General features: G+C 37.1%; 1 protein-coding gene across 4 annotated transcripts in view; it reads right to left on the bottom strand.

Annotated features, from left to right (window-relative positions):
* Ckn (CRK like proto-oncogene, adaptor protein) overlaps positions 1 to 22628 on the bottom strand; it is a 33242-nt gene that overhangs the window by 10314 nt on the left and 300 nt on the right. For 3 of the 4 annotated variants that reach the window (XM_078185987.1, XM_078185990.1, XM_078185988.1), the window contains exon 1: positions 19506 to 19954. The exons of the other annotated variant lie outside the window; for it this stretch is intronic. In XM_078185987.1, coding sequence (XP_078042113.1) covers positions 19506 to 19521 — 16 coding nt within the window. In that variant the 5' untranslated portion in view covers positions 19522 to 19954. Of the gene's footprint in view, positions 1 to 19505; positions 19955 to 22628 lie in introns of those variants that run through there. 4 annotated transcript variants of the gene reach the window in all.

Below are 22628 nucleotides of genomic sequence, written 5' to 3'. Positions count from 1 at the left end.
TAACTGAGGCCGAGTGACCAACAGAACTGCGCACGCGCTCCCGTTATTAATCAGGCCATTAGCGCGACGTCGATTAACGACTATAGTGCGTCCGAGTGGACCGTTCTTTGCGTCGCGGCAATGGAATCACCATAAAGGCAGGGGACATAAACTATTTCTCCACGGATCGCACGAAGATTCTTTCACGGACCGATGAAAGACCGGGGCAATTAGACGGCAATTCAGCCCGTCTAAACCTTCCAGAGTAAGAGACCTTGGCCAAAGAGGGTAGTTTCGTCGCAGAGCGGGGTATTGTACAGGGTTTTATTGTTATGGATTTTCGTCGGAGCCAGTCGATATTGTAAAAATAATAGTGACCGTAATCCCGGGGGAGAGCTAATGAGCATCGTTAACAAGTGCGATGCGCTAATTTCGAGGGGCAGGTTGGATTTTGCGAAAATCGTTATTATTCTCGTCAGCGGCAGAGAATCTTCGTTTATGCGAATAATTTTAGAATCTGCGAGAGCTGATAATGTCTTTACTTTGTAAGCGTGTCTGGGATGTGTGGGGATTAATATATTTACTTTTATGATCGGCGTTATGAAAGTAATACTGCAAGTTGATAGGGATGGCCACCTCTTTAACGAGAACGGAATGAAAATTGGCTGAATGCTATAAAATGTGAAAACAAAAAAGGAAATGAATTGTTTGCAGCTTCAAGTAATGTTTATATAACCATTTTTAATGGGGTGGCTCCGTCGCTTACAAAGTTGTCGGTGTAATTTGTTATAGATAATAACGATAAAAATAACTATTAAAATTGTTACGGATTTTCAAGATTCGTAATCGACATCGTGCAGCTATTTATGACTACAATTTCGAAGAAAATTAATTAGCTACATCATTATCTGTTAACCGTCGATTTCGTTTAATTAACCATTTCCTATAGAAAAATTCCTACAAGTAGTGCAATATACGTACTTTCAAACTAGATCATTTAAAAAAAAAAGCTTCACACGGTATTCAAAAAATGCCCAAAAATCACCGTTTTCAGGTTACAAGTGGTAGCTATATCTTGAAAGATTGAATTATATATACAGGGTGGTTTACTGAACGACCCCACAAAATTCCTATAAGTGGTACAGTATACATACTTTTAAACTGGGTTGTTGTTTATGCAAAAGTACTTTTTCCAGAAAAAAATCCCCAAAACGGCACTTTTCAATTTGTTAATATCGAGAGTGTGATCTCTACTACGCAGTCCTGGCTGCAATTGTTGTGAACCAACGGAGCTGAAACCCGATAGGGACACGCAGTTTCATCAAAATCCGTACGTGACATATCGCCAGACGTTGCCAGAGGTCTTCAAGTTTGCGAAAAGGAATGCTCCGACGCAGCTAGCTTCGCCGATACTTAACACGGCTCCGATCCGCCGGAACGCGGATGTAACTTTGTGAAACGTTCATGCGGAAAACGGAGAATGCAAATACGTGTGATAGCACACAATACCGTAGATGACTATTGATCGACGGTTAAGTTATTCGAGTGAATCAGAAACGGGTCTGCGAGTTCGTGCGATCTTGTATTGCCTTGAGCATTTGCAACATTGCGAGGAAAAATCGCATTGGATTGTGGCCGACGCGAATAACCGTCGACGTAGCGCCTAGCAATGCGTTATTTTATCTTCCCTGGTAATCACTGAGTCTTCTCGAATGATTAAATTGTGTTTTTTATACATACTTTATAGAGAATTTTCTTTTAATATCTTTCAACTTCGTTAGCGGTTCTTGTTCGACTTTGGGTGCGATTTTTCGGATGCCATTTAAGATATTGTGTGAAAGTAAGATGGGTTCCCGTAAACAGTAGTTTTCTTTACTTTCCAGATTTTCATCAAAATTTTAGATGAATTCTTATGGGTAAGAAAATCTAATTCATTTAACAGCACAATTGGATATGATAAATATGTGTACAGTGTAAATTTTTTTTCTTGACAATAATTTTGAGAAATATACAAAAGGGATAATTTGTAGCTACAAGCTAGGAGATGTTGTTGTTAACTGAATGTAACAGGAGACGAGACAATCACCCAAAAAATCACTTTCTTCTACCTTTAATAATTTTTATTTCTTCAACATATCTTGTACAATAATCTAGAAACACAAGTGCAAACTTAGAAGTTGTTGGGTCCGCATCAAAATGTCTGTATTAAAAAATTATTTTTTCCTAAATTTAAAAATGCAACAAAAATTTGACGAAATTATATCATAAGTAAATCATAAGTAATAACCGAGGAACAATTCAATTGAACACCAAAATTGAGTCTGTAATACTAGTAAAATTCATTGATATTTATTTGATTTTGCACGAAGAAGCCCCATGTGTTCTGTGACTTATGGACGACAGAATATGTACTTCGCACTCTTCGTACATATCGATTCCTTTCTCCGCTTCTTCACTCCCTTCAATCTTTGTTCCCGTGTTTCCTTCTTTCTAACTCTCGTTCTTCTGCTTCTTCCTCTTCTGTCTCCCGACTTTAACCCTCTTGAGGGGACTAACTACTGTGACGGCTTCTAAAGATCGATTTCTATGCATTTTCTCACAACTGTACATACTTAAAACAGAATCCTAAGACATTATACTCAAATTTAAAATATTAATTACTATGACATTATCTTTCTTCTTTGAGACTACATTTTTGTAACTGACCATATAGTAATCACTTTAATTAATAATTTTAAGGAACAGAAGAATGTTTTTATATTATTTGAAAATTGCTTGACCCGCCTGCACGGATTAAAATTCTTTTGTTCATTCGTTCTGTTTTAAAAAATTCACAAAATTTGTATTACTTATTCATCGCCAAGATTTAAAGATCTTTTAGTAGCAGCTGACTGATTTTGCAAAGAAAAAATATATTTTATATCACCTAAAGATCGCTTATTCTGCCTACGAAGTTTAAAATCCGCATGTTTACTAGTCTGATTTTTAAAGCTCTTATTATTTATTTATCGACAAGGTCCAAAGACTCAATAATGACAGCCACCCTAACCGCCATTTCTGCAAAGGAAAATCATTTCGATACAGATCAAAGATTGCCAAATCCAGCTACAAAGTTTGAAATTGATCAGTTTATTACTTTCATTTCGAAAAATGCCCAAAGATCGTATTATTTATTTATCATCGAGATGCAAAGAACCCATAATAACAGGTATCCCGATCGGCATTTCGCAAAGAGAAAATATCCTCGAGTTCTCCGGGGATCGCTAAATCCGGCCACAAAGTTTCAAATTGATATGTTTACTGGTTCCGTTTGCAAAAATTCCCAAAAGTCGCGTTATTTTTCGGCATCGTCAAGGTAGGAAGAGAGCTAACCGGCACTCTAATCCTCCGGCTGCGCTCTACGCCCCCATCGGTCCTTTATCCTGTATCATTCGTGCTGCGTGCGTGTATCGAATGTTCCTGCGTCCCTTCTTCGTCCCCACACGGCTCACATTTCTCCTCTTCTTCGTCCAACCAGTATTTATGTACCTCCTCTTCGTACCCACACCTTTTACTTGCCAGCGAACTGCGGCTCTCCCATCTTTTTCAGATATAATACAAGCGTTCCTGTTAGCGGTACGTTTCGGTGGACACTGTTCCAAACGAGCGGGCTGTCCAATCTCACCGGCAGCAATTTTTATGATCGATCGTAACAGTCATTAACACCTGAACGAAGCACAGAGACATTTCTGCGACTAATAAACCTGAACGTGAACGTTTTATCTCGCTTTCCACGATCCCTCGTCAATTGAAAACATTATAGTATTAAGCTTCACTCTTATTTCATGCAAGCCTAATTTTCTTCAAATTTTTAATCAAAATATATTTCTGGCTGTGCACGTTTTCTCCCTGAATTGATGAGAACAAATCTATACAGCCGGATATAATTTCGATTTAAAATAATTTTAATTACGTATTAAAATTACGAAACGAAGAGAAAATTTTCGATAAAAAATCAAAATATTTTGACTAGTTTTTTGCTGACTGAAACAACTTATCATTCGAATATTCTATGTTGAATTCTTTACTTATTTAACACAATGTGAACTGTTATGTGTGCCGTTTATTTAAACCATAAAAGTCTCGACCATTTAAAGGATACCTTCTTAGGTATAGGGTTCGGTTATCGGAGGGTTCGTGAGACCGGGTATTATCAATTGAGAAAATTGGCACCGAAAATTTCGAAACGATCAGCATTTATTGGCACTTTAGGCTCGTTAGACACCGACAGGAGACGCGAAGAATTCGAAACAGAGTGTTCAGCTGCTGCTAACCGTTCGTACGATGCGATCGTATTATACGAGCGCTGTTAATGGTGATTGGCAGAGGCAACGCTGAACGGTGCTGCGACAGGCAATCGTATGGGCGAGCGTTTGCTGACGTAACGGTGTCGCTGCAAGATGATGATACAGCGAACGGACACAAAGGACACCGGGGCTCGCGCGAGGCGTGTAGCGTCTTCTTATGCTGGCTAGATAACTGTCCTGGAGCCCAGCTGAGTCTACAGTGCATGGCCAATGGGCGCTCTTTGACCTAGGAGCGCGTCCGGACTGCCCTCTGGGGCAGATGACCTCGCGAAAAGAGATTTTACACTTTGCAAGTTTAATTTTGGCAGAAGAAACTGTGTTAGGATTGACAATTCTACTGGTGTAGGAGCACTTCTCCTGGGGGTTGTCTATACGTTCATCTTATATATGATATAAGATATACGATATCTTTCGTTCCCAGCTTGGGAACGAAAGTGAACCACTTGTGACAAGGAGATACGATTATTCCAGCCTCGCGATTCGTTTTTATAGTTGTTGGCAATCGGCAATTGTAAAAAACGAGCCACGAGGCTCGAATAATCGTATCTTCTCTTCCCAAGTTGTCCACTTCTGTTTACAAGTTGAGGGACTATGTGAAAGAGATTATTGTATTACTCCTAGGGGTAAATTGGTTAAGGTACGAGGGGTTCGTCTACTTTGAGAATCGAATATTTAGTTGATGATCTGGCTGGAGCAAGAGTCGCGCTTTTTTTAAGCAGTCTAGATTACCCTCTGAGACACGTGGTCCAGATAAAAGGAGGTTGATTACTTTGGAAAGTCAACATTAAAATCAAAGACAGTGTTGAAATTTTCAATTTTACTGGAGGAAAAGCAATGCTTCTGGAAGCACTCCAGATGGGCATCCGGGGAAAACTGGAATCAGGTAAGAGGAGATTGTCTACTTTGGGAATTAAGAATTGAAACGACGGTATTGAGGTTGTCAATTTTGCTGGAACGAGGGCAATTCTTCTGGAAACAGTCCAGACGGCCCTCTAGGGACACATGGATTCTGATAAGAGGTCGCCTACTTTGAGAAGTCAACACTGGAATCAAAGACAACGTTGAGATTACTAATTTTATTGGAACAAGGACAATGCTTCTAGAAGTAATATAGATAAGAGATTCTTCATTTGGAAATTAAAAATTGAAACAAAAGAAAATGTTGGAATCTTTCATTTCAGTGAGACAAGTGCAGTGCTTTTGGAAGTAATTTAAATTGCCTTCTGCGGCATATGGTTCAAATAAAAGACGACTGTTCACTTTCGGGATTAAGAATTGAAACAAAAGACAATGTCGGGGCTGTCAAGTTTACTGGAATTAGGGCATTGCTTGTGGAAGCAATGTAGATTGCTTTTTCAGAAGCCAGTGGCTTCAAGAATATAGAGACTGTCCACTTTAGAAATGCAATATTGTTGAGAACGAATTATACTATTATTCCTTATAATCGTCATGAGGCAAAGACATAGTTCGTGAGAACACTTCAAAATGGTTCCAGGGACAAATGACTTCAGAAGAAGAAACTTCATGGATTTTCAACATTGACAGGCACAAAAGAGTTTATTATTGTTTTTAACTTTAATAAAGCCAGCTCCTTGATGCAATTCTGTGGCAAATGAGACAAATGGCTTCAAGAAAATAAGGACTGTTTAGTTTAGAAATTCAATATTGATGAGGATCAATAATGCTATTATTTCTTGTGACATTCACGAGGTCACGACGGCGTACCTTCACCGGGAAAAGGATTAAGTAAAAAAAGGACTTCAGTAGAAAAAGAAGACTTAATGAATTTTTAACGGAGGTGCAGAAACGTTTACAATTGTTCGTGATTTTAATGGATCTAGAATGGTACTCCTTGGAGTAATCTAGATTGCCTCCCTGGGGCAAATGAGCTCAAGGACAAAGGACTCTCTACTGTGGGTTCTGAACACTGATAGGAGAAGATATTATTATTGCTTTTGATTTTGACATAACTAGAGCAATGGCGCCTAAGGTATTCTAATTGATCCCTTGGGGCAAACGGTCTCAGAAAATAGAAATTCGTTAATGTGAGAGTTTCTAATATCTACAGGAACAGGAAACGCTATTTTTATCTCGATTTCAACGAAGCCAGATCAGTGCTCTTTAGGGCAATCTGCGGTATTATCTATTCTAAATGCTATAATTAGGTAAGAAGATGCAAAGTATCTCGAAGAAGAACTTAAAAATAAAGGTCTGGGAACACTGATTCTTTATTCGTTAATTTTCTTATGGCATATAATTTTGAGTATTTATTTTTAAGGTACTACGTCCGAATTCATAACAAAGTTATAGTGTTTTAGAAAAAGATACGTATTGATATAGTCCGTGTGTTGCTGAAGTATTAATAACTTGAAACTCTGTTTATTAAATTGAGACATGTGTAAGACATTTATCAGTACTTGAATCATTTTTATTTATTTGAAACGATAGGAAGGCAAAGAATCGATGGCGAAACACAGTGTCTCAGTCGTTCGCGTACCTTCCAATTAAAAATCATGTAACAAGACCTGTTATACGTCAGCAATGGCTAAAAGAAGTTTGTGTAGGTTCTAACATCAAATTTGAAATATTCTATGCAATTAGCGGAGATAAATGTTACAGCTGTTATGTTTTTGCGTACTCAGAGGAAAGATTATGGGATTTAATATTTCAGAAAGAGCTTCGACAGCCTTAGTGGGAAAGTACGATGGTATATACGACCTGAAATTATTACTTATTGAGATATTATTAGAACTTTCACTGGAGGCGGTGCTTCGAGTACTGGCCGTTATAGTTAATACAAGCATGCTATCGTCCCATAAACGATAGGTTTTATTAAAAATGTCCCCCACCTCGTAAGTACTAGGTCATGTGGAATTTAACTGCCGTTTCCAGCGATATCATCGCATGTCTCAATTCTATTTCAAACAATAAAACATTTCTATCCTTCTCTTTGTATTCCAACCCAATTGGTGTCAACGCTATACTAATATTTCTCCATCAAATAATATCCGCAAACACTATATAAATAAATATTGATAAACCAAACGAAATTAGTTTTCAATAATATTGTCGATAATATGTAAGAAAATTTCCAATCAAGTGACATTTTTATAATGGAATGGTTTCACAATTTGTATTCTTACATTTAATTTATTTGGGATCTTTTCTATATTTCGTGTTGTTCTCGTTTATTTGTTTGGGCTCAGTGATTTGTTTCTTCCTTTCGGGTTGCATTTCAAGTTCCTAGACACCCCGTATAATAATCGGTGTTTAGAATACCATGAAAGGACTCGAATGCCGCAGGTAGACAAACGACTGTCTCCGAGCAGAGATCCGTGTACCTGGTCTACGACAGATACACCTGTTGGGTCAACGAGTTTACGGCAAGCGGCGTGACGACTTGTCAGACAGAAGCTCGGTCAAGTGTGTCAGAAGTTCGGCGAAGTGATTGCACGAAAATCGTCCAATTAACAACGCCAACATGGAAAACCTGCGTTCCGACCGCGTCCTTTTTAAGAAGGCTCCCGACTTCGACGGTGGAATGGAGACGGCCTGTCTTTGGTGATCGTTTTAAAACAGAACCACTCGACGCACCGATTTCAAATTTAACTGTTTATCTATTCAGGAACAATCCAAGAATGTACGGTATTTTTTCATGTAAAAATACTCATTTGTGTATTAATTCAAAGATATTTTTTAAAACTATTATTCGAATATGGATCACGTGAACATTGTTGAAACAATAAAAGCTAGATAATTTTGGTCATCTTTTTAAGAAGCGTGTAAGGTAGTATCGATTTGAAATTATGCCAACTTATTAACGCATACTTCATGAATGTGCAGTATTTTCTTAATGTCGACAATTTAATTTATATACCGATTAAAAAATATTTTTGAATATCGCTAGTTTAATGTATAAATGGATTAAAATTTTTTTGAAAACTAAGAACAGGTTGACTTTGCTATTTCTTAAAGAAGAATCATGGCAGATATTGCTTTTAAGTTTTGTAGATCTGTTATTTATAAATCGTTCAAAAATATTTAGAAATACCGTCTCTCAAATACTATTCCAATAAAAATAAATCGACAGCAATGAACAGCTGACTTTTTGTAATTTTTTGTAAGTAACAACCTTGCAGATCTATTAGCGCATATTTCCGGTATGTTCAGTAATTCTTTTATACAAAAATTTTAATTCAGTCACTGAAATTATTAATAAGTTTGCAGTTGTAATTCCGCTAAATAATTCCAGCATAATTTATTCCCCTTCAGACCGTAATCGTTGCCCGCTTTGAACAATTTTATTAAAAGAATTAGTCAAAAAAATGCAGATTTCAAACTGTTATACATGAAGACAACAGCACTACAACAATTTACAAAAATGGCGCATTTTCAATGTAACGACCTATAATATATTCTCGTAAGCAACCTTTGCTAATGAATTCCTCCGCGTCACCATCAATTCATAAATACTCCTCCACGCCATAAGTCATATAAAAAAATTTAGTTCTTCATTGACTATGTATGTGTTCATTCATTTTTCCATGCATTCCAATCCTCCTAACATTACGTAGGCCGCACGAGAAAAGATTAAGTAACGCCCAGTTCATTGAATAATAATTTCTCTTCAAGACCAATGATTGCTACACTAGAATCATTCACAGTCCGATAGACTGCCTCCGAGGAATCAACCTAAAAGACGAATTCGATTCGTTTCACGATTGTCCATCGCTTAATGTTTATCATTGCCCATTGTACCTTCAGAGGGAAACCATATTAGTATACGGTGACCTAAAATGTAGCAGTTCGCGTAGTTGGTATTTCGAAACACCATGATGATGCGCGATTCAATCACAATATTATTAAATATCCAGATATTTATATCTGTGCAATTAATTTTTAATTTTGCGTGCGAAAAATAAAAGACAATTCTGTATTCAAATTCACTGCCATCCTCAAATTTTTTCGAAATTTTCAATTCAGTGCAAGACTATTAAGAAAAAAAAACTGAACTGAAATTTGCTCAAAAATGTTTTTAAATATATGGATTTATAAAATCTACAAACATGTATAAAAATATTAAGTACCAATATACCGTCATAAGTGTTATCTTCGTATTTTTTTCAGAATTTTTAGTAAAGCGCATCATGTACAAACAAACCAATTTGATCGCCTGACAAATTGACACAGAATTAAAAGCTACATTAATAAAAGGATTCATCGCAAAACAATTATTTTGTTAACACGTTCTTCGCCGACAATTAGACACTAAAATCCCCACATAATTAAAGCAATTTAATTAATTAAAATAAAACTAAAAAGTTCACATTTATCATAGGGGATGACATTAAAACTCTTTCGCATTCGAAAAATCATAGTCGAATTCATTTTGCTCGAATATATTGCAATAAAAATAAATTTTCAAAATTGAGAATCAGAAATTTCTGATTCTCTGACTAATTAGTGTCACCCAGATATGGGTGACGCGGCGACGAACGTGTTAACAGTGCTGTTATTTATATATACTTGATCATAAACGATCACACACTGGACCACAGGGTAACTCGAAAGTATTTCGACTGAAATATTTTTGATAGCCCGTAGAAAGATCGACCGCGTCCTTGGAGTCCCTTCAAGGTCCTTCAAGGCCCTTCCCCAGTCCGCAGAAAGGGTAAAAAGAAAAGTCCGGCGATTTAATGGCGAGCCGGCCAACGATGGTAGTCGTCGTCTAATTTATTCGGCCTATATTCACCGTCGATTAGCCGGACGGCCGAGCGGAGAGCGTTACACTTACGATGCATAAGGTTCCTCCAGCTGCCATAAATCGCCTGGATGCACTTATCGAGAGGAGTAGCGGACAGCGGTGCCGCAGTCGTTTTGCGCGCGGCCAAGTTGCCCTCGGACCGGCTGCGGAACAAATTGCCGGTTCCTATCGCGAGGATCGGCCTGTCGCTGATGTCCCCGGTGTCCCTGGGACACTGTCTGCTCCTGGACATGTCGAAGATCCCGGCCGGCAGCCAAGCCTCGACCGCCGGATCCCGAAAGCTCTTGTACGTAGAGGACAATTTCTTCGAGGACTTCTGTAGAAAGCGCTTGCCGGGCGGCAAGGGCGGGGGGCCCAGGCAGCTAGCGACGGCGGTGATCGCCATTTATGGTTCAGCTTATGCTCCTCTCGTCGTCGCAGGCTCTGCGCTCGAGCTGCGAACCCTCCGACATTCGACCACCACCCTGTGCACCGTTCCAAAAATCCTCCTTTCAGATGCTCTTTTTAATTCACGATTCTATTCAGGCACTCTTGCTCAGTTCTTCTTAGCAGATTCTTGTGCTTGCACTTTTGCATATGTTTCTGGTTTGATTTGACATTGGGGGGGGGGGGGGGGGGTTATCGTTAAGATAATATTAAGGAGTGCTCTGTGTTTTTTGGTTTGAGATTTATTGTCTGGGAAATACGCATACTAGGGTAAAAATAGGAGTAGTTTAGTGAATTTTCAATTTTTAGAAATTATAGATTGAAAATTGTGCTCTTAGATCAGAATGGAGATTGTTAGTAGTAAAATGTTAGGAGATGTTTTACGTACTCTTATATGAAATTTATAGACTGTCCTGCACCTCCTAAGGCAAAAATGGAAGTTGTCCAGTGAATTTTCAGATCTTAAAGATTCTGATTTAAAATTGGTATTCAGGGGCGAAGACAAGGGATAGAAATTGTTAATAGCTATATATTATAATACGTTTAAATTAGTTACTAAAGTTCCATCAACGTAAAATTTGGTGGCTAAAATCGTGCACTGTTTGATGATTATAGTTAGAAATCCATTTCCCAAAATCAAACTAGCGGATGTCTAACTGAAGTATGTACAACATTTAGTGTCCTTAGTCTGAGGTAGAGTAAAGATAGAATATATTTAAAACGTGTCTAATCAATAGATTTATTCTTAGATCTCCATTCTCTGAAATCCACAAGATCACAATAGAGAACATCTACCTTCTTCTATCAAAGTTCAATATTACCCATCAAAACACGAAGAACCGAGCAAGAATTCCACTGGTGTACCCAATTGAGCCTACCGATGCACGACGATTGTTCTCAAACGATTTTAATCCGAGGACTCCTTCAACCTCGATACCCACAGAATCTCTGGAAGTTGAAGTCAGTTTTCGAGAACTCCGTCCACTGTCGCAGTAACACGCCACAGCTCTAGCACTCGCGCGTAAATTACGATCCTCTCGTCAAATAATCACTGAACGAATCCACCGTGTCCCGTGCATCGTCTAATGGGAATCTTGGCAGGACTAAAACTTGCCGGGTGTAGATCGAGTCCGAGGTGAACGATACGCGAAGACTGTCAAAAAGGCTCGCGTTGTCGGGTACAGGTTCGAGTTGGCGACAGCAGCGGGACTCGGGTGTTCTGGCGAATGCAAAGAGGCGAGGTCGAAGGTGGGTGGACGAGTTTCCGGAGAACGGCGTAGGTCGCCCCCGGTAATGCTTCCATGCGTAGGTATCCGAAAGCGCGACACGTGAAACAACTTTCCACGTGGAAATATTAAAAGGTATTGCCCACAGAAATAGATCCACGAGCGGCGCTGGATTTCTGGGGACCTGGAACCGCCGCGGGGTCAGTCCACCTCGGACAATCCTTTCACGGCCCATTAACCCTGCAATGCTACCCTGTTCCGTCACGTAACACACCCGGCGACTTTCGACGAATTCCGCAAAAATTGGCTAAAACACTCGCAGAACATTTTTGCCCCATCAGACTGAAATACGAATGTTATGGTAAAACCGGGACCTCTCTTCCATTAAAAGGCTTTTTTCATTTGCAAATATTGATGTGCACTGCAATCACGGCTGTCCGAACCGGTTCATGGCGAGGCAGCGCGAACTCGTACGAAGCCTATGTTATGCCAATTTTAAAAGTATCTGGATGGGAACAGCAAACGGACTACTTATCATCCGAACTTGAAAAGGTAGCGCGGTGAATGTAACAAGTGAATTTCTATTATCCGAATATTAGCTTCCGAATTTAGAAAAATAACAGGACAGAGATAAAGAATCGAGTCTGTCATCGCAGTAAACCGACTCAGACTGTTAAAGAAAATTTGTCAGCTGTTTCTTCTTGCGTTTTATACAGCGAAATTCGCACTCTGCAGATCTCACCATGCATATTCCTACTTTCACGTTCCATAAAAGACTACAATATGATTTAATAGCGTCTAACAAATGAACCTCGATCACCCGATCTCTCCCGTCTTCCAGACGTTTTCAAGGTTCTACTACACTTTTGTCCACTAATTATTATTATTAAAGGAAGTTTTAAAATCTTTCCTCGTGTAATAAAATATGATGAGCAGAGTGCAAATGCTACTTCTACCAATTTGATGATTAATAATGGGGCGTAATAGTTACTGGTGACCAGTACGATAATATTATCGGTAACAATAGCCGGTTTTCTATGGAAAAAAAAAACGTGGACGATGATGCTGCGGAGCAGTGAGTCATTAGGAAAATCGTCGGATCAGTTCGTCGATGGGTATTCGTCTTGGCCGGTGACCTTGGACGGCCTCGAACCTCGAAAGTCATTGTACTAAGTTTTAATTCATTCAATTACGGGGTATGCAAAGAGATATATTATTCCAGTTGAGTAAAAACTGGATCTTGTTGATGACTGTCTCTCCCGGCGGCCTTGAAATGTTCCTTGACCCTTCAATCCGCAACCGGAACAATGTCATTTGCCGGATGTTCCCAGCAATCCTTTTTCCTTTTCTTTCTTTTCCGCCCCCCCCCCCCCCCTCTCTCTCTCTCTCTCTCTCTGTTTGACTTGTCTGACTGTTTGTGCTGTTACGCGGATCTCGTCCTTTGTCAGTGAAAGTAGAGGAATTATCACAGGTGATCCAGGCGCAAAATGCCACGAACCTGGTAAACCAGCACTTTTATGGGACAGGAATTCGCATGGTCACTTTCTTTGAATGGCTTCTTCCCGTTTTTTTCACGACTACCCGATTAAGTCATTAACCCTGCTGTTTTTTCCCTGAGTCTAAATTATGACCAGGAATGTGATTTTTGTTTGTAAAGATCCCGTGTTTCTAAATATTTCGTTTATCTATACAGACTGAATCGTGTAAATCGCATACCCCAAATAACTTCGAAATTATGGAACCGATTAAAAAGCCTTAAATACAAACGTTGTAGAATTTTAAGTGAAGGAAAGCTGGCACCGTATTTACTTTTATTGTAGGTAATACACTTTTCGAAATTTCGAGATCAATTATGCCTTTTTTACATTGAAGAATACTAAACTTTATTAAACATGAAGTAGAAAAGTTTATAATATTTATATGCTTAAGAATTTTTGTATTTAGTGATTAACATGATATATTCTATATGTAGAATATAATGTTAAACGTATAAATCCAGAAAGACAAATAAAATGTCATCCATTGTTCGCAGCGTCACTATGACTCGACGGGATGCGAATGCGAGGGACAAAGGAACCTCCCAGTGAACGTTTGCTTTTATAAAATTTAATTACAATGAATTTTGCAATTAGTTTATATTATATTAGATTCTAATAGACGTTTAAATAGAAATTTTTAATAATTTTTAATATAAATTTGAACTATATTAGATTTCTAATAAAAATTTCGATAGCAAAACAAGATACATAATTGCTTTCAAGCTGAGAGTCAGAACAATGCGCTGAGAATGTATTTTTTTAAGAGCAAAACCCCCACTGAACAATTTGAATTATGAACTAACTGGAGGTATCACTAATATGTAATCATACTAAAATTTTCAGTTTAAATAAATTCTTTGTTCGGTAGTTATAAACATATTTACAAAGGGCTTTTTATCTTACATGGTTATATGGTGCTTCTAAAATTGGAATATATTTAAAATTTTTACGGCGCAACAGCTTAATAAAACATTTCAATCTTTTTACTCAATTAAGATAGTACTATTACAGCTTTATATAAAAAGTGGCAACTTGAACAAACTGTTTGTTCAACAGTTATAAGCATATACGTCAAGATTCTTTCATTTCGTTGCGCAACTGGCTAAAATAAACGATCTTTCACAAAACCACTCGTAAATTTCGGAAAAGAATTTTTTTAGAGTTGAAAGTTTTTATGTCAGTGCCTCCTGTTATTGTTTTAATGCAGTAAAAAAGAATATCCGTTAAATCACTACGCCATAAAAAATGTCAAAAGTGTATTAGGTTTCCAGAAGATAAATTCGTATTTTCATAACAAACGGCAACGGTGCTTTAAGGTGGAACGATCGGCCGTGAATTTTGAAAGAATCTATAGTTCCGTTATAAAATAGTATAAGAGGAGCTTTATGTATATACCGGAAGCGACAGCACGTTTCGTGTGAATAACGAAAGAAACGGCATATATTCGACGCACGCCTGATTCTTTATCGCCCTTACATAAGCACTGTCTAAAGTACGGCAAGGTCTCGGTTAACGCTCGCTGTACGATCATAGAATTTCAAGTGTTAAACGAAACAGAGTTCAACACGGTCGTTTTAACGTCGACAGAGAACACGTGGCAGGTGAAAGGAAAATTTCAAAACGAAATAATACCGGCTTTTCACTCAACGACATTATCCGTTATAACTGGCTTTCCAATTTTCTGCACTATTTTTCGGGGCATCTACATCTGTAGATTTTGCACACTACCAACTCAGCGAAATATCCAATTTGTTCACAATTATCCGATTTAGGAATACCAATTTTACTTTAATTAAATTGTTTGCTGAATGTTTGAAAATGTATGGATTTACATTTTTTGGATTTATATTTTTATTACTCCTACCCTAATGATTCTCTTAGCTGGCATTGATGCCAGCCAGCAGACAGAAAATTTTAGTTATCCAATCCGGAGACACTTGTATATCTCAAGTGTTACACAATGTTAATATCCGAAGAAAAAAATTCAAGGACGTACTTTGATCGTGAGCAAATATTGCTGGAATATTTTAAGCTAATTTACGTTATGGTTCTTGAAAATCTCTATGTATCTTTATGGATCTTGAAAAAAAAGATCTTCAGGAACTCGGTAATATTGATTTTTAAAATCATAAAAAGAATTGTAAATAATGAAAATGATCCAAACGAAATTACAAATTAGAATTCTTTAATCTACAAGCAATAAATGCTGATGTTTTAAGAATTCAAATAATTCTAAAAAACGGAGCATGAAAAGAATTTGAATCGTGGAAAACAATTTGCAAGTCCCATTTAATTGTCAGTGCAATTAAAGTCACCAGAAAAGAATAGTCAAATATCGTCCCCACCACCCGTAAAAATGGGGGGTTATTCACGAAAGGAATTTTAAGGCCAGGAATTAAAGGGTCATTAAAAGATGGTCGACTTTGAAAAATTCGGAAATTGGAATTTCGGGGTTACCGAAGCTTCCTCCCTGAATTCGTGTCATTTAAGGGGAGGAGGCATTCCACCCCCCTGTTCTCGCATCATTAAGTGCTTCATTAGCAGCGTGAGAATGAGACGCATTCCAAAAGGAGGAAGCCATAGTACCCTCCCGTGGTATGACACCGGATGTACCTACGATGGAAAGAATTTCTGCCGGCTTAGCATAAAAAATGATCATATTCCGTAATTCGCGTTAACCCCCGCCTACTTTCCAAAGATCAATTAAAGTTTTCAATTAAAAAATCTTAAGCGTCGTAAATGTCAATTTCATTTCGCTTCTTACGGAATTACCACGAGAATCTGTATTTGCAGAAACCATTCCAAATTATTTAATATCAAACACAAAAATAGATTGTTCGTTCTTTTTAATTAAATTGAGATAAAGCATGATTGCATATTGATTACGCACCGATTCAGATAATAAAAAAAATCTTGTTACGTTTGAAATTCAATCCCTCCTCTGCGAAATCGCATTTAAAGTAAATCGTCACCAAATTGGATTTTAATACGAATCATGTTACCTTGAAATCCCATTTAAATCATTAAGAGCATTAATCAAATTCGCAACAAAAAGTTTCTCCAGCGAATAATATTATATAACCGTTTATTCAGATACAAATTTCGTCGACGTCATCACGTAAATAATTTGGATATTTAAAATTGATTTTAATACGCAATAGTCGCGTGATGCATGCATAAAATCGAAAACCGATTAAAGTCTAATTAAATATACACCTTTAACTGAAAACCTGACGAACATAAATATATCGCGCAACTGTAATTATTAGTTCATACGACTGAAAATAGTAAAATTGTTGGAAGCATCAGAGAAACTGAAAGCTACAATGTGTGTGTGTGTGTGTGTATTTGTGTTCTCAAAACCATTAAAATTGTCATGGAGGGAGATGAATTATCGTTTCATATTCGTTACAAAAAAAAAACAGCATGCAATGTCAAGAAAGAAAGAGTCACTAACAAGGAGTCACATGAAAATAGGCGTCTATAGATCGCTCAACACTGTCGGACTACCAGTTTTTTTTGTCTTGTTTTACACCTAAATGTGACCAGGAAATGAATGTGACACTCTCCGGTCGTTGCGGACCACCCTGTATATCCGTCAGCAAGGGTGTTACCATTTAAATGGTCCGCCCTTGTGTAAACAAACGCAGTAGAGGTGAAACGAGCCACCGTACACCGCCGGTATATAAGTAGGTTAGGAGAAAAAATAAATCTTCTTTATCCGGAAGCATTTGAAGCATACAATTTTGCACGTTTCATTGGACTAACGTACGCATCTCCATATTTATAATGTCAACACGCACGCATAACATGTGATGCGTGTCCATTAGGTGGATCTGTTACCCCCAAAAAATATCAAGTAATGGCTATTTCGAGAGTTGCATGGGTTTAACTTAGAAATGATCGATGTCTTAAAAATACCGCTAAAAATTACCATACTGTAACAAATAGATGTATGTTCCCAAGGTCATCGTTCTAAACCTTTCTTTCTCTACAGTCACTTTTCATTTTTTGAAGGAATTAAAAACAGAAAAAAATGAGTCAAGTAATGAATTCAATATAATTGAAATTTAATAGCAGATAGTTTAATATTGCAATTTAATTTTAGAGAGTAAGGATTGTCTTAGATTGTTTGTCACGAAACCAAACGACGACGAGAAACCGAACTCGTCTGTTTTGCGTTACACGGGTCCGAGAAACAAAGAAATTATTATATTGTTGTTATAATCACAAATTAAAACTCTGACAATTGATAGCATTGTTAGTGGTTGTCCGCGAAACGCAGGAAATTTCCGAGTGTTCAAATTTTACTAAAATCGGGGACGGCTTCCTGAAACTGCACATTTACACCAATTTCGAATCTCCCTACATATTTCTTAACGTTTTATAATCTTCTCAAACTGTTGATATATTCTACCACATCAGTAAAATATTTGATTGAAAGATATAAGAAAAGTAATATGCTAAACATTTTCCTCTATAACGGCCAATTTTGAATTCATATATATTTTTCTCTCAGAGAAATCATTTCCCATGTGTTTACACATGAAAATGATCATAGATTGGTCAGATAATTTTCGTTAATTAAATCTGCTATAATATATGTTTACTGAATATCATTTTACACGATGATCACCAACATATGTGAATATTTATTAATTAATCCAGCTTATTTAAATACATGTATCCAGCAAATATCGATTAAACTACATACTCTTCGAAATTAATTAAACACTGAAATATAATAACTTATATCGAAATTCGAATATTTAAACGAATAAATATCATGGATAAATAAGCAAACTAAAAATTGATGGCAATAGTTTAATAAAATTTAGAACAATAATGTGATTCCATTTGAAATGCAAGAAAACTTGATAACAAGAACATGTATTCAATGACAAACACAAAGAATTACTGTCTTCAATAATTTATGAAGATCAGAATCCAGGAAGCTCAGCATCAATTACTAAGATTTCCTTATCTCACAAGTAAAAGATAAGGTCAAACATACCATCATCAGTTTTATGAAAGTATCAATAATCTCCAGATTTCAAATAATAGTGTATTTTTTCACATTTAATTCACATTGCAACGTGTGCCTGAGGCTAATAATTCTAATTTCACATAGAATATCCACATTTTTATAGCAATGTACACTGTTAAATGGAAAGCAGATACATAATTTCAAGTAAAATTCAATGGTTTTTAATATCGATGCACTACCTTGACTTCTTAAACTGGATATTTCCAAAGGAAGAACTGAATGTTACATAATACTATCTCTTTTAAGTATCTTTGGATCTACATGTTATAGAATTAAAATAGAGCTGTTTAATTTAGATAAACATAAGATGAGGGAACTCAATATAAAAGAAGAACAAAATAAAAAGAGGAATATACTTTATAGAATATACTTTAAGGATGTCCTTGCCATGCTCACTATAATAAAATTATTATATCATGTTAAATTTAAGACCACATTTTTCTTTGTACATTCTTCAATAATGTAATAGATACAAGAATAATGATTTAATTTTCGGTCATTTATAGAAAACTAAGATAAGAACATTACTCTTCAAACTGTAGTACTGCGATAACATTTCTAAGTAGCTGCTAACTGATTGGTCATACTTTGAATACACAGCGAGTCAAATAAATCAACGTTTAATTAACAACTGATATACATCACTGATGATTTCACTCTCAATGAGAGAGACAAAAACTACAGAGCAGTACCAGATACAAGGACTGCGTGCCAATTAATCTGTGCTCGATGGAGTGCCTAACAAAGAAATGACATGACTATCTTTACGAATAGTTTTCACAATCTGTCTCCTCATGACAACTGAATAAAAAAATATAACATACTAACATATAACACTTACAAACTGATGCAACACAATCAACCAAAAATAAAATGAATGAGTCTTCATTAAAAAAAAATATTGACTCCGCAATACGTCCAAAACAGGTTGTATTATAAAACGAAGTACAAGAAATCTTAATCGAAAAAAGATTTGCACAAAGCACGCATCCTGCTCTGAAACTTCAGTCACGTCCTCGAGGTGTTCAAAACATTTGTCAAAATGTCGTGAAACGCACACGGAAGAATAAACGATTCGACAGTCCGCAGTGGTTCATCGATACAGCGAACTGTCGACGTAAAAGGAAAAAAAGAAGAGAGAGAAAAAAACGGAAGAAATGAAAAGAGCATTCAGCTTACCGCTAATGCGCCTCATGGCGGCTCACTATACGGCTCGTATCCAAAAACTGTCGGGCTGGTCGATCCAGCGGGGTATGCAAGTCTTCCTGTTCACTATAAACACCATGCCACATGTACGAACACCGATCATCACCTACGCCGTGCACACATCGATTCGGGAACGCGAGATTCCCGCGCCATTGTACACCGACGGCGAAAACTTTTCTCTCGTACAAGGAAGATAACCTGGCCTCACGGCGCACACCGTCTCTTCCCAGGCTACGTTAATAAGAACAACCGGACAGTTCGTTGAAGCAAAGGCGACATAATGCGAGCAGGCGGATCACGGAGCTTCTCTTATTCACGGGAAAACACGAATAATTACGCCGGGGACACACGGTCTGCGACGTTGGACGTGCCTCGTACGCGATCGGGAAACAACGACCGAGACCGTAGTAGAAAACCACTTCGTCGCGACTTCTCACGTAGCACTGTCGTGCCGTAGTATCGAATGCCACCGTTAGAGCGCCCAACCGATCGGTAACGATAAATCTCCACCTTGTATGGATTTATAGTGGGTCAAAAAAAGGTGTTTCTACACCCAGTTTTTCGGTGACGATCTCCTTTTGTAAATCAGAGTGAACGAAATTCATATAAACGTGCTTAATAGTCTGTATTTTTAATAGGTCTCAATAAATACTCAAAAAATACGTAAATATTCATGTACATAGTTAGTCACATAATTTAGCGCACACAAAAATCAAACTAATTTCGTGTTTTTACTAACCATAAACTAACAGTTTGTTTTATTAATAAAAAAGACAGTTCGCTACCGAATTAAGTAAACCGTTTAAAGAGGCATGATCTTGGCTACTTTTTATAACGTAGAACGTTAATGAACTTTTCATCACTTTCCGTACATATCCTTTGACAATTCATGATACATAAATTTTATATTATTATATTTTTTATTACTACGGTAACAATTTTACACAAAAGTCACTCCTTTATTTTCGGAACGACATATTATTACCCTTTTTGCATTTTTCTATGAAGGATTTAGATTCATACGACGCGTTGTTTGTTGTCCGCGTCTTATTTACTGTTCTACATCGAAGGAAATAATGCTAGGCTACACACCAATCAACATAATCGACCAGGAAGTTCCTGGAAAAGAAGGTTTATTACTTCGATAAACTTCAATAAAATGTAACAAAAAAAAATGCTACATATTTGTAATGTTAAAGGGTATGTTATATTCTATTACATTTCATTGTTATTTTACTGTATTCAAAAATTGTCGAATATCATCCTTATTTTAACGGTTGAAATTTCACACCGCTGATTTGCATAGCAATTGTACTTTTCATTTTGTTAACGTATTTCTGGTAATAGATATTAATTAATAACGTAAAATTATTCAAATTAATTACATTGTTATTATTTATTTTAGAAAGAATTACTTCTACCACGATGTGCAAATAGTAAGAAAACTGTAGCAACGAAACGAAGATTAATTTAAAGTAACTGAAAAATACAAACGGTGCGTTCGTTGTTTTCAATCAGCAGCTTTTTGAATTGTATTCTTTAATAAACACGGGACTGCAATTACAGCTCTTATTAAACACGGTTCCTGCTGTCATTAGGCATACACGCGTCACGTATGTACGCGTTGAACAGTTAAAGTCAGATGGCGTATTTAAGAGAGATACGGAAAGTAAATGTACAAAGAGATTAGATAAGAATTCTTCCCAAAAACATCAAAGGACAAAATCGTATTTCTTTTCCACGTGGAAACCTGGAAAATACCTGTCCTTTTACCAATTCGTCTTGAAATATGAGAAATGTTTTTCTCAGTCATCAAAAATCATGTTTTGAAGTTTTGTCTACTTCGCATAAAATAAAAGTAGACGCACGGTTTTTAATGTGTTATATTAGCTAATATAACTATTATTAATTGCCAATGCAATTAACTACACGCAATTCGATTTAGAATATTAAAAGTCGATGAAATTACAAAGAGAACATTTGAATGTTAGCAACGTGACCTCCTTCGACTTATCTGAACTAATTTTACGAAGTTTGACGAGCAGTTGCAGTTGTGTATTCCCATTCTAGATATACGACAGCAAGAAGTAAAGCAAACGACCTAATTAACGTATCCGTGGCGAAACTGGGTAACCTAATTGCTACTCACTGTGAAGGATCTAATTGGTGAACATGCTAAGAATATTTTGCGAAACGCAAATACTTTCAAGAAACTTGGTTCCAATTTGATGTTCTTTATGATCTCTATATTAATATGTTTAAATTTGATCAGATAAGTAAATTCTTAATACGTAATTCCGGCAATTATTATCCCTTATTTCTCGTTTAAATTTATAATGATCGAGAGTAAGAACAACATCGAGTACGAGAATTGAAACAAGATCGAAATCGAGAATGAGAATAACGATAGCGAGAACGAAAACAAAATAAGCGCGGCAAATTCAAATACATTGGTTGGTCTATTTTAGAATTACGTACATTCTACCTAACCATTCCATATAAAATACTAACAAAATTAATAATTCGTATTACCATTAATTCCCATGAGTCAGAATTAACAAAATTCCAACAAATTATACACTTTGAAACGATACTACAAAATGTTTATGTCATCCTGCCATCTATATATTAAGGCATGAACAACAGCGCAAAATCGATTATAACCCTTAACTTCAAATCCCGTTTGTCTCTGCAATTTATGAAACTCGAATGATAGATTCCTACCCCGTTGAAGCGAAATTTCTTTCTCGTCACTCTCTGCATTATCCTCGTAACAGTACCATAAATACTGCCACGTGCCCCCTAACAGGCGTTCGTTGTGCGAGATCAAGAAGTTAATGAGCGATCGTCATAAACTATTGTAAATATCAGTCGAGTAGTAGATGAGGCTCACAATGAGCACTGTTCGAACGTACGCGTTGGGGTGACGTTATGGAGGGTCACCATAGCAACAGACTGTAGGCTTTTCCAATTTCTCCCTCTTCCCAGCAGCGTATTAGCCCCTCACAGTGTTCAGACCCCCTCCAGTACCCGTCATTTTCGTTTCTCTCCCCCCCCCCCCCCCCCCCCCCCCCCCCCCCCCACCCCCCCCCTCAC

The sequence above is a fragment of the Augochlora pura genome, chromosome 7 (genome assembly GCF_028453695.1).
Source record: "Augochlora pura isolate Apur16 chromosome 7, APUR_v2.2.1, whole genome shotgun sequence".
In the NCBI taxonomy this organism is placed as follows: domain Eukaryota; kingdom Metazoa; phylum Arthropoda; class Insecta; order Hymenoptera; family Halictidae; genus Augochlora; species Augochlora pura.
This window is presented reverse-complemented; position numbering and strand designations above follow the sequence as displayed.